Raw genomic sequence first — 12844 nt, forward strand, 5'->3', positions numbered from 1 at the left:
GCTCGACGAAGAATTTTTTAGGATCCTTTTTTGTACCACAGCAATGTGAAAGTAAAAAAGTAAACGCAAGGGGCAATACACTACAGTAATGTCAGTATGCAGAGAAACAGGGTTTGATTTAGGCCAGCAGAGGGAGAACTTTTATATACAATCAAATCAAGGAAACAGTTTTGTTACTTTAAAGTGTTTGCGAAAAGTGCATGTTTACGTAATTTGCACTTTAATGTTTTAATAAAAAAATCCAACTCTCTGTACCTACTATTAGTTGGAAATCTAATGGTTGAGTGCAATCGTAAATATTTACTTTATCACCCTTCATTTGTTAGTCATCATAGGACAGATTGGAAACAGAAATCTGTAAAGTTTAATGTGTTCCAGAGTGAACCCAATGCACTCGACAATAAACACATGATGGAATCAATACGATGCATAACAAGAATAAATTTGCCATATTTGCTTTCCTTAAACATATAGCTTTGAAACCAGTTTTTTTTAGCGCAAATGTTTGGTTATGATGTGCGTAATCCTGTTGCGCAGCTCAAGGGCTCGCGCAGGTTGTTGAGCAGCGCATCATCTTCTGCGCTCTGAGAGACGCGCGAACTGATGCTGTGCACGAAATAAGAATAAGATGACAAGTTCGCAAACAAGCAAAAAATGCACACAAACCTTGAAAGATCACGAACAACGTTTGGAGACCTCTTCTGATATGAATGCTGAGTTACATTTGGAGTGCGTAAAATGAGCGTTGCGTTGGATTTAAGGGTACGGTATCTGCTTGGCACCGCGGTTTTCGTGGAAAACCATTTACCTTCATCAGTGGCTATCTGAAAAGTCCTGGAATAATTAAATCTTGGATTGGGGCTACCCACCACGGATCAGTTTGAGATTTGGGATTTATATCAGCGCAATAAATGGAACCATACGTGGACGCAGTTCTGCGATTATTGGAGTTTACATGTAAGGACATTCATTTATTTGCATTTTCTTTTAGAATATATTATTCTCCAGTTGGTGACAACAACTTTTTTGTTTATTTTCATTGTTAGTGCGTAATTCTCCATGCAGATAAGTTTATTAAAAAAGGAACCTGCGTTCTGAACTATGTGAATAGCAGTTAAAATACCATTCTTCAAATATTTCTTTGCAGTCTAGAAGCCTCTTGTTATCACGAAACATTTGGGCTGTGGTTCTTAACTTGAAGTTTATGTTCTTTGGCGAACCAAAAACAAGCTCTAGATAGTTTTCCAAGACAGAAAACAGCACCTGCGCAGAGCGCAAGAGGAGATGAAATGTGATGTGTTTATTTTTGCTTCATTTGTCTCTATGACTTGTCTGTTGGAGTTTAGCAGCCAATTCAGATTCAGCCAATTCAGACGGCCTGCAGGCAGGAGAGACATGATGCAAAATGGCTGAGCAGTATTCATGACTCCTCCCATTTAATGATCCCTAATGGACCTGTTGGTTTCATCAGCAGCTTCCTGACCACAGAGACCCTGAGCTTTGAGTTTAAGCAGGGATCAAATTCTTTTCTAAATTCATTCCGTTCATTATTGTTCTTATTATTTGAACTCATGTATCAATTTATTCAGCATTTCTTACTGAAAAACAAGGTTGTCATATCTTTTTGAAATCAAAGTTGCACCGGTGTGTGTGCTTGTCTGAACATTTTTTTGTGTTCAGGATTTTCTCTAACACACTTTAGAAGTATAAAACATTAACACACATAAAGTGTATGTCTGTTAATGAAAATAAAACATCAGTCTTCTACATTGTGTACAGAGAGAGATACTATGCATGATAGGCTGCAATATTTCATTCGAAGTGCCTCCTAAAACCCCATAAAATGAGATTTTCTTATGAATAAATGCAACTGCGATAATAATATAGTACATCATTAAATTAATTAGTCATATGATCCCTATAATCCATAAACATATAATCGGTTAAACTACCTCTTGCTGGACTATCATTTACATGTATGTCTGTTAAACGGATACTTCACCCAAAAATGAAAATTCGGTCATCATTTCCTCACCTTCGAGTTGTTCCAAATCTGTATAAATGTCTTTGTTCTGGTGAACACAGAGAAAGATATTTGGAAGAATGCTTATAACCAGAGAGATTTTGCATTTTTGGGTGAAGTATCACTTTAATGTAAATAAAACTATATCTCCTATATTGTGTACAGAAAGAGAGAGAATATACTGTTTAAGATGATTAGCCAAAAAGAATGTGACAGTCATTTAAATCGACAATAACAGACAAAAAAAAAATGACACACCTGTTGGCTTCTTAATATCAGTGGACATCTTTACCAATATCATTTTTTGTCTAAATGGTTCAACAAAGAACCTTCATTAAGAACCTTTCTGTTTCACAAAAGTTCTTTGTGGAGAAAAAAGGTTCTTCAGATGATAAAAAAGCAAGAAAGAGATGGTTCTTTAAAGAACCTTTGACTGAATGGTTCTTTGTGGAACCAAAAATGGTTCTTCAATGGCATCGCTGTGAAGAACCTTTTAAGCTCCTTTATTTTTAAGAGTGTATCCCTGACCCTTAAGCCTAATACTCACACAAACCCTTTATATCCGTAGAATATGATTTGGCAAATTCATGAGCCTTTGTACTGTGAATGCACAGTGAACAGATGCGTTTTGATCTTGTTTGCAGAGAAATTGAACAAAATGTTGTCATGTTGTTGCTAAAAGGGATACTCCACCCAATAATGATTATTCTGTCACCATATACACCATGAACATTCTGCTGTCATGAGTTACTCCCCCCAATTTGTTCCAAACCTGTATACATTTCTTTGTTCTATTGAACATGAATAAAGATAGCTGGAAAAATGTTAGCGACTGACATTTCTAGGACATCTTTCACCACCATAGTAGGGAAAATTACTATAATCTTTGTTCTGTTGAACACAAAAGAATATATTTTGAAGAATTTAGGAAAGAAAACAACACTAGGGCACATTTGACTACCATTTTAATTTTTCCTACTATGGTGATCAATGATGTCGCAGAAATGTCAGTTGCTAACATTTTTCCAAATATCTTTTGTTGTTCAACAGAACAAAGAAATTTATACAAGTTTGAAACAAGTGTAACTCATGACAGCATAATTTTCATTTCTGGGTGGATTATTTATCGATTCATTTTAACACACACGATTTTCTTAGATTTCTAAAAAACAAGAAAAATGAAGTTACATTTTGTAAGCAGTGTGCTACAGTGTGAAAGACTAACCAAGGTTGAAATGTGATTTTTTTTAATGCTCACACGTGACAGTTTTGCTAGTGAACAGTACTTGCACCTAACCAGTATGCTAACGGTCGTCGTGATGGATATATTTTCTTATACAGTATATAGCAGCTTGTCATTGAAGTAACGTTTCTCCTTCGTGTTTGTCTAAACCGAGACAGCTGAGAAATTCCCCACATCTGAGAATTATGGGTCAGTGTAAACCACTTTGAGGCTGTGGATTAGAGAACAGTTTCTGGCGCTGTCCTGTAGAGAAGAATTGAAGACGTGTCTGTGATAATAGAAACTTCCTTCTTCAAACTAATCTTAAGACACGTGTCACTGCGGACGGACTATTCAAGAGAATGAGTTCATTCTGCAAGTCAGGTTTTACTAACATAACGCGTGACGCCGAGTGAGTCTGATGTTTCATTTGGTTTGTGGGATGTAGCAGGAGGTTGAGAAGGTCAAGTACTGGATAAGCTTTTATTCACATTGGACTTAATGGATGTTTCTTACACAACATGCGACTGTAATCAATGAAATCTCTAGAATCTCTAGAGGCAAGAGTCATTATGTAATAAATATACAAAACCACTTGAGAAACTGGAAAAAAGTGTGGAGGATTTTGTTCTGAAATAGAAAAACAGAGAAAAATGTTGCTGAATAACCAGAGAAAGTTCATGCAACATTATACTAACCATTATATGGTGTTTGTGTTTTTGTTACAATGCAGGGCTAGTGAACCTACGGCATTAATTAGTAAATCAATACAGTCATACATTTTTAATAATATATGCTAAATACATGTTTACAGACCCCAGTTACAAGCAACACAGACAGCATATATGGTTCATAATGTTTGTCATTTATATTTATTAAAGGTGCATAAATTTTTATTGCACTAAAAACAAAAAAATATGATAAAAACGTGTATATCTTGAATAAATATAAATATTTGAGGTTGAAAAAAATACATATTTTAGTTCTCACACACCTGCGCTCTGCAATCGAACAACGTCTTGTGGTGCCGTCCCACAAAGGGAAAAAATCACTCTCGCGCACTTTCTCTGGATGTGTTTCACGAGTCTAGAACTATTCTGTAGCTTGTCTTTAAGAATCGGCTAAAAACACATCTCTTCCGTCAACATCTGACCCATTAGTGCAGTCTTCTACTTCTTTTCTACTTCCCCCCCTCAAAAAAGTCTTCGTATACTGTGATAAGCTGACTGAGACCAGTTTTTACTGCACCTATGCATTGTTGTTCTTTTGTTGCACAAATTGCTTCTATTGTTTTCCCCTACTTTGTACATCGCTTTGGATAAAAGCGTCTGCTAAATGACTAAATGTGAATGTAAAACAGGTCCCACGAACCATCCCCACAAACACCACACAAGGGTTAACTTACTTGGTAAAATAATATTTGGAAATTCAAGAAACATCAACTTAAATTTACCTGTCAACTGTCACAAAATGTATGGAAAATATAACAAAATCACATTCCAAACTTAAATGGTTGTAATCCATGCATGTTTTGGAATGCAGTCCTAAAGTCGGTCATTTAAGAAAAATGACACTTGGCAGGTTATTTCTGACCAAAATTGGGAATTATCAAATTTCCAAGAGCATGTGAAGGCATCACTACCAAATTGTCAGTACTCTTATAATATATAATGGTATTTAAGAAAGATCGCATGACGTGCATTAAAATGTGCAGCTTTGTCTAATGTTGTATTAATGTTAAATTAAATTAAGTTGTATTACAACAATAAAAAATGACATGATTAACTTTTTTGTTATTTTATTTTGTGATGTTATTTTATTTAATGCTGAATAAAACAATACAAGCAAGAAGAAAGAAGACAAATCGACTTGTTTTCTTTTCTCTCTGTCCAGCTTTGAGTAACTTCTAGTACAGGACGATCAGGATGAAAAGATGGCGACCATGCTCCTACCAGCGGGTCCTGATGGCTTGCGACCGTTCACTCGCGAGTCTCTGGCGGCCATCGAGCAGAGGATCAGCGAAGAGCGGGCGAGGAACGCCAAGGAATACCAGGCGGACCCTGGAAACACCGAGGAGCCCAAACCCCGGGCCGACATGGAGGCCGGGAAGGTGCTTCCTCGTATCTTCGGCGACATTCCCCCAGGACTGGTCGGAGTCCCGCTGGACGACATCGACCCTTTCTACTTCAAAAATCATAGGGTGAGATTAGATGTTATTGGGTAGCCTGATATAATGATATAATTGTGGACAGAGAGATTTTTAATGGAAAAACATGGAACCATGTGCATGAGTCTGTTGTCTCCTGTCTCAGATATTTCTTCTGAGTCACTAGAGTTTCAGAAGAGATGTCAACAATGTGTCAAACTGAGCTCAGATTAGTCAAGTCGGAAGTCGGAAGTCGATATTATTGAAGATCTCGATATGAACTCGAACATTTCTCATCAGATTTACCCAAATCCAGATTTGATCAATTGTCTCACATTGCTTTTGAAGACTTTTTTAATAGACATCTTAAACAAATGTGATAAGTATAAAGTATCATTCTGTCATTAATCATTAGCACCAGTGACTGTGTTTTTGTCCACATTGACTGTGATCTTCTTCTATTTTGCAGACGTTTGTAGTACTAAACAAAGGAAAAGTCATCTTTCGCTTTAGTTCCACATCTGCACTTTACATCTTCAGTCCTTTTCACTGCATTCGAAGAATCTCCATACGAATTCTAGTCCATTCATATCCTTTCACAGCTTTGAGAAAATGTGTGTCTGTGTGAGTATCTGTGCATGTGTGTTATCTGAGAAATGGAGGGACATGTTTACAGAAATTGTAAATATTAACGAGAAGACAATGACTTTCTTTGAACACAAAAGAAGATATTCTGAAGAACCAACCCCTATTGACTGAACACAAAACCACCGAGACATTTCTCAAAATATCTTAATTTGTGTTCCACCGAAGAAAGTGAATAAATTATTTCTAAAGGGATATTTTAAAGGAACAGTTCAACCAAGAATGTATATTCTGTCATCATTTACTCACCCTCGGATTGTTCCAAACCTGTATAAATTTCAAACACAATGGAAGATATTTGGAAGAATGTCATTAACCAAACAAATCTCATCTCTCATTCACTCCCAGTATTTATTTTCCCTACTATGAGAGTGAATGGGAGATGAGATCTGTTTGGTTACTGACATTTTCCCAAATATCTCTCCTAGTGTTTAGCAGAGCAAAGAAATTCATACAGGTTTGGAACAATCCTGAACATTTCCTTCCGTTGGAACGGCATTTGGATTTTTCCCAGGCTCATTTTAGAAACGGCTTTGTGATGTTCTTCCGTGGCACTGCCGGCCAAATCCCTTGATATTCCACTTCTAATTCCCCAAATGAAATAAGAGCAAAGTGATTTGGCATCATGTGACAGCTGCATGCTCCGGTCGGTTGCGAGGGCAGATGTTGGCGTGTCTGTGGTCATAATGCATGCAGGTGTGCAGTAAACAGATTAATGTGTTTGAACAGTTACACCTAAGAGTGAATGTAGTTAATGTAGCAAGAACTGATCCATTAAAAGTGTTTAAAATGAGATTTATCACATCACAGCATCACCTCAGGATTTTGGTAAAATGCCAATATCCTTTACATTTGTAAATGTAATCACATGTATGTTGTTAATTGGGCATATTTATGTTTCATTTATTTAAACAGTAACATGTTTAGTGTTTACTAAGTATTAAGGATAGAGGCAGATATTAATTTTTTTTTAAACAATACAAAAATCATCAAGTTTAGATAAATACCAGACCTACTAAAGAAAAGGATGATAAACATGTCATAACAGTACAGCATTACATCTCTGACATTAAAAACTAATTTTAGGGTATATTTTGTCAAATGTCACACAAAAACAAACCTTAAAAATATGATGTGTTTGTAAGAAATGGAGAAAACACTAAACTTGGTTCAAGTATTTATGAAAAAGGTTATACAGTTTATCAATAAATGTGTTTTATTCTAATATAACACAAAAAATGAGTTTGCTCATGTGTCATTTTTTGCCATAGATTCTTCTCAATTTGAATACATCTTTAATATATTTTAATAAAAGGCAAAGACGTAAAATGTTCTAAGTTAGACATCACGTTAGGCCACTATGTATTTAATATTTATATTAAAATAAGATTAAGTTCACAAGTGTTATACAAATTTTCTAAATAAAGATGTATGTCTGTATGAATAACAACCACATTTGCACAGTGTCCCGTTTGTAATTTACAAACAACATTAATCCAAATGAGTTGCAGCAGTTTATTCTGTATTGGGTGTATTATTATGTGGTTCAGATTGGGCCAGTGATGTGTTGTATTATCCATAAATGTCCAGGCTTAGAAAATCCCCACGCAGAGTCCATGTTATGGCACATAATACACAAAACAGGGTAAAGGAACAGCTGCTTGCCTCTCAGTGGGGTAAAATCCTTCCTTGTTTTTCATTGTACTGAAACGACATCATGTTCCCGTGTCATGAAAGTTCCAGGACTACTTTACAAAAGTCTGTAAAATACAAACATACAATTATTTACACTTTACGGCAATGAATCACTTCAAATTGAGCTCATATTCAATTCAGTCCAGAACCCTCAACAACTGTCAATTTTCTTAACTTGTTTACTTTGTTCAGTTTGTTTATCATGTGCACAATTTTGACAAACTGCTGCTTCATGGCAATGTCAGACCCTCCACAGTGGACCAAATACATTGAGTAAGTGACACTTTTATTTATAACATGTTTTCAGTATTTTACACTGCTTAACCTGTTTTACAATTACATACATCTCTGTGTGTACAGAAAAACAAATAGATTATGGGCGATGTGTGTGTCTTACATATTTTGACTTTGCAACCTGTTTTACTCCTGTAAATGTTTCGGAATGAATCAGGATAAAAAATAATACATTGGGATAAAGTGATGTGAACGCACTTTAATGCAAACGGTGAAAACACAAAATCAGTTTGTGCTTCTGCTCTGAAATGCTCACAAGACTTTTTTCATCTTTGCTAGGCTCCTGATAGCTGCATTGGTAAGAGTCTCTGTAAATGTTCTCATTCTGTCGCAGCACCTGCAACGACACATGCTCATGATGTCCCTTCCTGTTGTTTTGAAAAGTTATAGTACGGTGTTGAGTTTCAGCTAAATCTGCGCAGGTTCGCAGTGTCTAAACTCTGGCCTAGATTTTAATAGATAAAAAGACCGAACTCGAATAAAACATCATAGAACACATGCATGGAATTGAATTTAAAGTGACTGAGTCGAAGCATGCATCATGTTGTCGTGCGCTACTTTCAACTCAAGTTATTCAGAGAAATGCATGCGTTTTGTTTGTCAAAAGCCCAAATAAATGATTTACAAAGGGGTGTCTTCTCAAATGTATTTTCATATTCTTTATTTTCCAGTTTTTACTGGTTCACCCTGTTGAAAACAAACAGCATTTGGTATGTTTTGATGTTGGTTTGCTGGTTTAAGCTGGTCATGTGCTGGTCCTTAACTGGTCCATAGCTGGTCAAACCAGCATCAAAACAGACCTAACCCAGTATATGCTGTTTTTTTCAACAGGGCACCCATGGCATGGTTGTATAAGCCTACTAACACACTATCGGAAACATTTACGTGTAGTTCACCAGTGCTTTCTCTTGTATTCTTACAGGTATACATTCACAGGCATTTACACATTTGAGTCTTTAATAAAGATGTTAGCCAGAGGCTTTTGTCTGGAGTCCTTCACATTTCTCCGAGATCCCTGGAACTGGCTGGATTTCAGTGTCATCGTCATGGCGTGAGTCTGACTTTTAGTTTTGCTAATCGTGACGCTAACAGAAAGATTCATAGTTTTTCTTTCTTTCAAAATTTCTCTCATGATTTACTCACCTTCAAACAAAATGATTTTTTTGAGCTTATTTAACAAAACTGAAAATAAAATACACGAGCTGAGCTCTTTAGTGACATGTTGATCATCTGAAATGTGCTTGTTGTATTTTCAGTTGACTAAAAATGCAAACTTTAGAAAACGTTAACATTTTGGGTAGTTTATAGTCGTGCGTCATGTGTATGCGGTAAGTACGGCGTAGCCTATGCAGAGACCGACAGTCTCCATAAATGTATCAGCACGTCAATGCGACGCTCCCATCACGCTGAAGGCAAGCGCTGTGATTGGTCTGCTTGAACCGCCTCCCTTCAGGTAAAAAATCTCTGTGATAGCATCGGGTTTACTCATATGCATTTCAGAATGAATCGTCTAAATTGAATCGTCTCTTACATGTTTTTCTGTATTTAACAACTCAAGCTGCAAAAGTGACTGTTTACTTGTCGCTGGTATCACTGCTAAATGCTTCTCAGTACACAATGAACCGCTTCTTCTTCAGCTCTTGTCTTGGTTACACAAGCAACACGCCTGTGGACACTGACGCCTAGTGGCCATTGCCTGTCGACGCGGACAACGACGCACAAGTATAAACGAAAACTAGCGCGGTGCCTACTGCTTAGAGGCTACGGCGTAGGTCCGCCGCAGAATAAAAAAAGCCTTTACAGTATGCGCATATAAAGTGACAGTTATTTTTAGAAAAGATTGTGTTAGGCTGAAGTCATATAGTCGCATGAGACCGAGTAAACTATGTTCCCTTTAGGGATAGTTTGCATAATAAATAAAAAACGATCATCATTTACAGCCTCAGCCTCTTTTCTATTGTCCTCTGTAAAACACAAAATGAAATGTTAGACAGAACGTGGGATCTACTTTTAAAAATAAATCAAAAGTAGAGCTGCTGAAAATCAAATGAGACCAGAGAGTTACAGAGGTGAGCGAGAGGTCACTGGAAAGAAAAAGGAAGATGCAGGTGACCAGAAAGGGATTTGTCAGGTGACCTAAATATTTAGCATCATCTCAACCAAACTAGAGGCGCAGATTAACAGAAAGAGAGGCGGTGTTCATTATTAGTCACTTGTTTCTGTTGACTCATTCAGTTCACCTGTGTCCCTCATTAGTCATGTTATTTATACCCCCTGTTCTGTTCAGTTCATTATCACTTATTATTTGTGTTGCTGTGTGCAACTCTTTGGATTTTTTAGAAGAGACTCTTTTGTTTCTACTCATTCGTCATGCGCTTTGTGGATATTGCGACAAAACTGAAGAGCTCCTGCAGTTTAGGCTCACTGAAGGCTTTACCAAAATATGTTTTTAAAAGAGATTTTCATATTCTGCTTTAGTGTGTCCATAGAAAATTCTACCATGCTTTGCCTTAACTGCAATAACGAAATGAGACATTAACATTACCATTTGTTTGTGTAAGAAGACGCAATCTGCTGCTGGGATCCTTGTTTTTTTATTCAGCGAAATGGTAAAAGCTTATGAAGCTCAGATGATTGGATTATTTTGGCTTCTCTTGCAAAGTCACTTTGCTCATACAGTTCCAGATGATGTCATTTCCTGTAGTTTAAGCGTCTTGTAGCGTCAGCACTGTTAAAACAGAAAAAAGCAAACATGGAGAGAGGTTCAGTGGAGAGCGATCCTAGTAATAGAAAATATGATCTGCTCTGAAATGACAGTTCTCTTTCAATGCCTTGAAATGAAACAAATGTGAAAATACACACATTTCTAAAGGAAATCACAAGACTTGGACATTATATGTGTTGATTAGTTAATTTTGTTTCTTATTGACTTTTGCAATGTTGTTATTGTTTCTTATTGACTTTTGCAATGTTATTTTTAATTGTTCAAGATTCAATTTCAACTTTTTGTTACAATAATCTAAACAGAATACTAAAAGGGATAAACATTATTAATAAGAATTATGTTGGTAATTAAAATCAAGAGACTTTAATTCTGCCTTTTGTGACAATGAACTAACATATTTGCTATACAGATATTATTTTATATACCCTGCATAAAATTGTATCATTCTAAATAATATATAGTATTGTACAGTGTTGTGTGGCTGTAGTACATACGGTTTAAGAAAAGTTTGTAAAAAAACGTATGGGAAAGACTGCTATAACGCTATATTCATTTATAGCGACATGTGACTTTCCATTGTTTTGTCAAACTGGGAGCTGAGTTTGTTTTGGCTCTTGCAAAGCTATTGAAGCACAACTGCTTTTCAAATTTTCTTGACAGATATGTGACAGAGTTTGTGGACCTTGGGAACGTGTCAGCTTTACGGACCTTCAGAGTTCTACGCGCTCTCAAAACAATATCAGTGATCCCAGGTTAGGAAATGTTTTACAAACTGCATTTATTTTTGTTAAGCAAAACAAAGGTGAAGAGTGTCATCAAACAGAACCACACAGCATCTCAGAGCCGTAGTATTTACATACAGAAGTCCACTTTTGGTGACAACGATGGCATAGAAATGACACGCTTGAATAATATAATCACCTTTAGCAATGGTTTTACGTTGATACTTATATTCTCTTTCTCTCTGTTTTTTTTTTTTGTAGGTTTAAAGACTTATCGTCGGTGCCCTTATCCAATCTGTCAAAAAGCTAGCGGACGTCATGATCCTCACTGTTTTCTGTCTCAGTGTCTTCGCTCTGATTGGTCTACAGCTCTTCATGGGCATCCTACGCCAGAAGTGTGTTCGTAGCCCCGCCTCCTGCATCAACTCCACCTACTCCGGCAACGGGAGCTTCGTTTGTAACAACAGGACCTGGCTCTCCTTGAAGGACTTCTTGACCAGCGAAGGTTTAAATGATTTTTAGTGGATGTCATGATTCATCTGGATTCCAAACATTGTTGCTTTAAAGAACAATTATGTTCCTTTTTACAATTCAAATATCAAAATGACAACGCACATTATTGCCCTTAAATATTCTGTGGTGGAAATAAATTTGATTATGAAAGTCAAATAAGATCGAAATAAGTTGACTTGTTGGAGGATGGATGGAGTCTGTAAGCAAACCGTGAATCGACGTTCAATGTGTTAATGGTTTGATGTCGCCCAAATGTCACTGAATTCACATCTTTCTTGTTCCTCAGACAACTTCTACAAAATTGAAGGATCAAAAGATGCCTTAATATGTGGATACAGCAGCGACGCTGGGTAAGAAATCTTCAAGAGTTTTCATATGATGCTGCCATGACAAGCGACGAGTGGCAGGACATTTTGTCAGGTGCTTGGTTTCAATTTCGGCTGCATTTTGCTGGGTTGCTTCAATGAAGTTTCACAATCTGAAAAGAAGTGTTAAAGAAAGTTAAATCGCTATATGTTCAATTCAAACGTCATTCTTTTAGTTTTGGGGTCAAATCAGTTGGCATTTAGCTAAAAAAAGTAGCACCAATGTTTAGCTAAAGTTTGTAAGGGTTGTTACTTTTGTTAGACTTTAATAAATAAGAAAATACCTATAGACAGTTTTTCATCGGACGCGCGCGCCTGACCCCCAGTTAACTTCCGGTCTGTGTTTGGCTAGTGTCTAATAATATGACTTTATATTTGATTTAATTTGTTAATATTAATTTATGATTATTTTATTATATAATAATTGTTTTAAATAAACAATTTGTTGAATAGGTCCTGTAGTCTGGTCGCATTTAAAGAAACCCTATGGTACA

The 12844-nt window shown here is 36.5% G+C and overlaps 2 protein-coding genes across 4 annotated transcripts in view; both read left to right on the plus strand.

Annotated features, from left to right (window-relative positions):
• Positions 1–598: 598 nt before the first annotated feature.
• On the plus strand, positions 599–11502 carry LOC130554110 (sodium channel protein type 2 subunit alpha-like). Its single transcript, XM_057333547.1, has 7 exons — positions 599–957; positions 5139–5445; positions 5861–5978; positions 7914–8004; positions 8305–8323; positions 8948–9076; positions 11411–11502. The coding sequence occupies exons 2-6, from the start codon at positions 5179–5181 to the stop codon at positions 8975–8977; spliced, it is 525 nt and encodes a 174-aa protein (XP_057189530.1). The 5' UTR covers positions 599–957; positions 5139–5178; the 3' UTR covers positions 8978–9076; positions 11411–11502.
• Positions 11503–11735: 233 nt separating this feature from the next.
• LOC130554109 (sodium channel protein type 4 subunit alpha-like) overlaps positions 11736–12844 on the plus strand; it is a 31363-nt gene continuing 30254 nt past the window's right edge. For all 3 annotated transcript variants that reach the window (XM_057333543.1, XM_057333544.1, XM_057333545.1), the window contains exons 1-2: positions 11736–11977; positions 12272–12335. In XM_057333543.1, coding sequence (XP_057189526.1) covers positions 11791–11977; positions 12272–12335 — 251 coding nt within the window. In that variant the 5' untranslated portion in view covers positions 11736–11790. The remainder of the gene's footprint in view (positions 11978–12271; positions 12336–12844) is intronic.

This window comes from Triplophysa rosa, linkage group LG5, assembly GCF_024868665.1.
Source record: "Triplophysa rosa linkage group LG5, Trosa_1v2, whole genome shotgun sequence".
Classification (NCBI taxonomy): Eukaryota; Metazoa; Chordata; class Actinopteri; order Cypriniformes; family Nemacheilidae; genus Triplophysa; species Triplophysa rosa.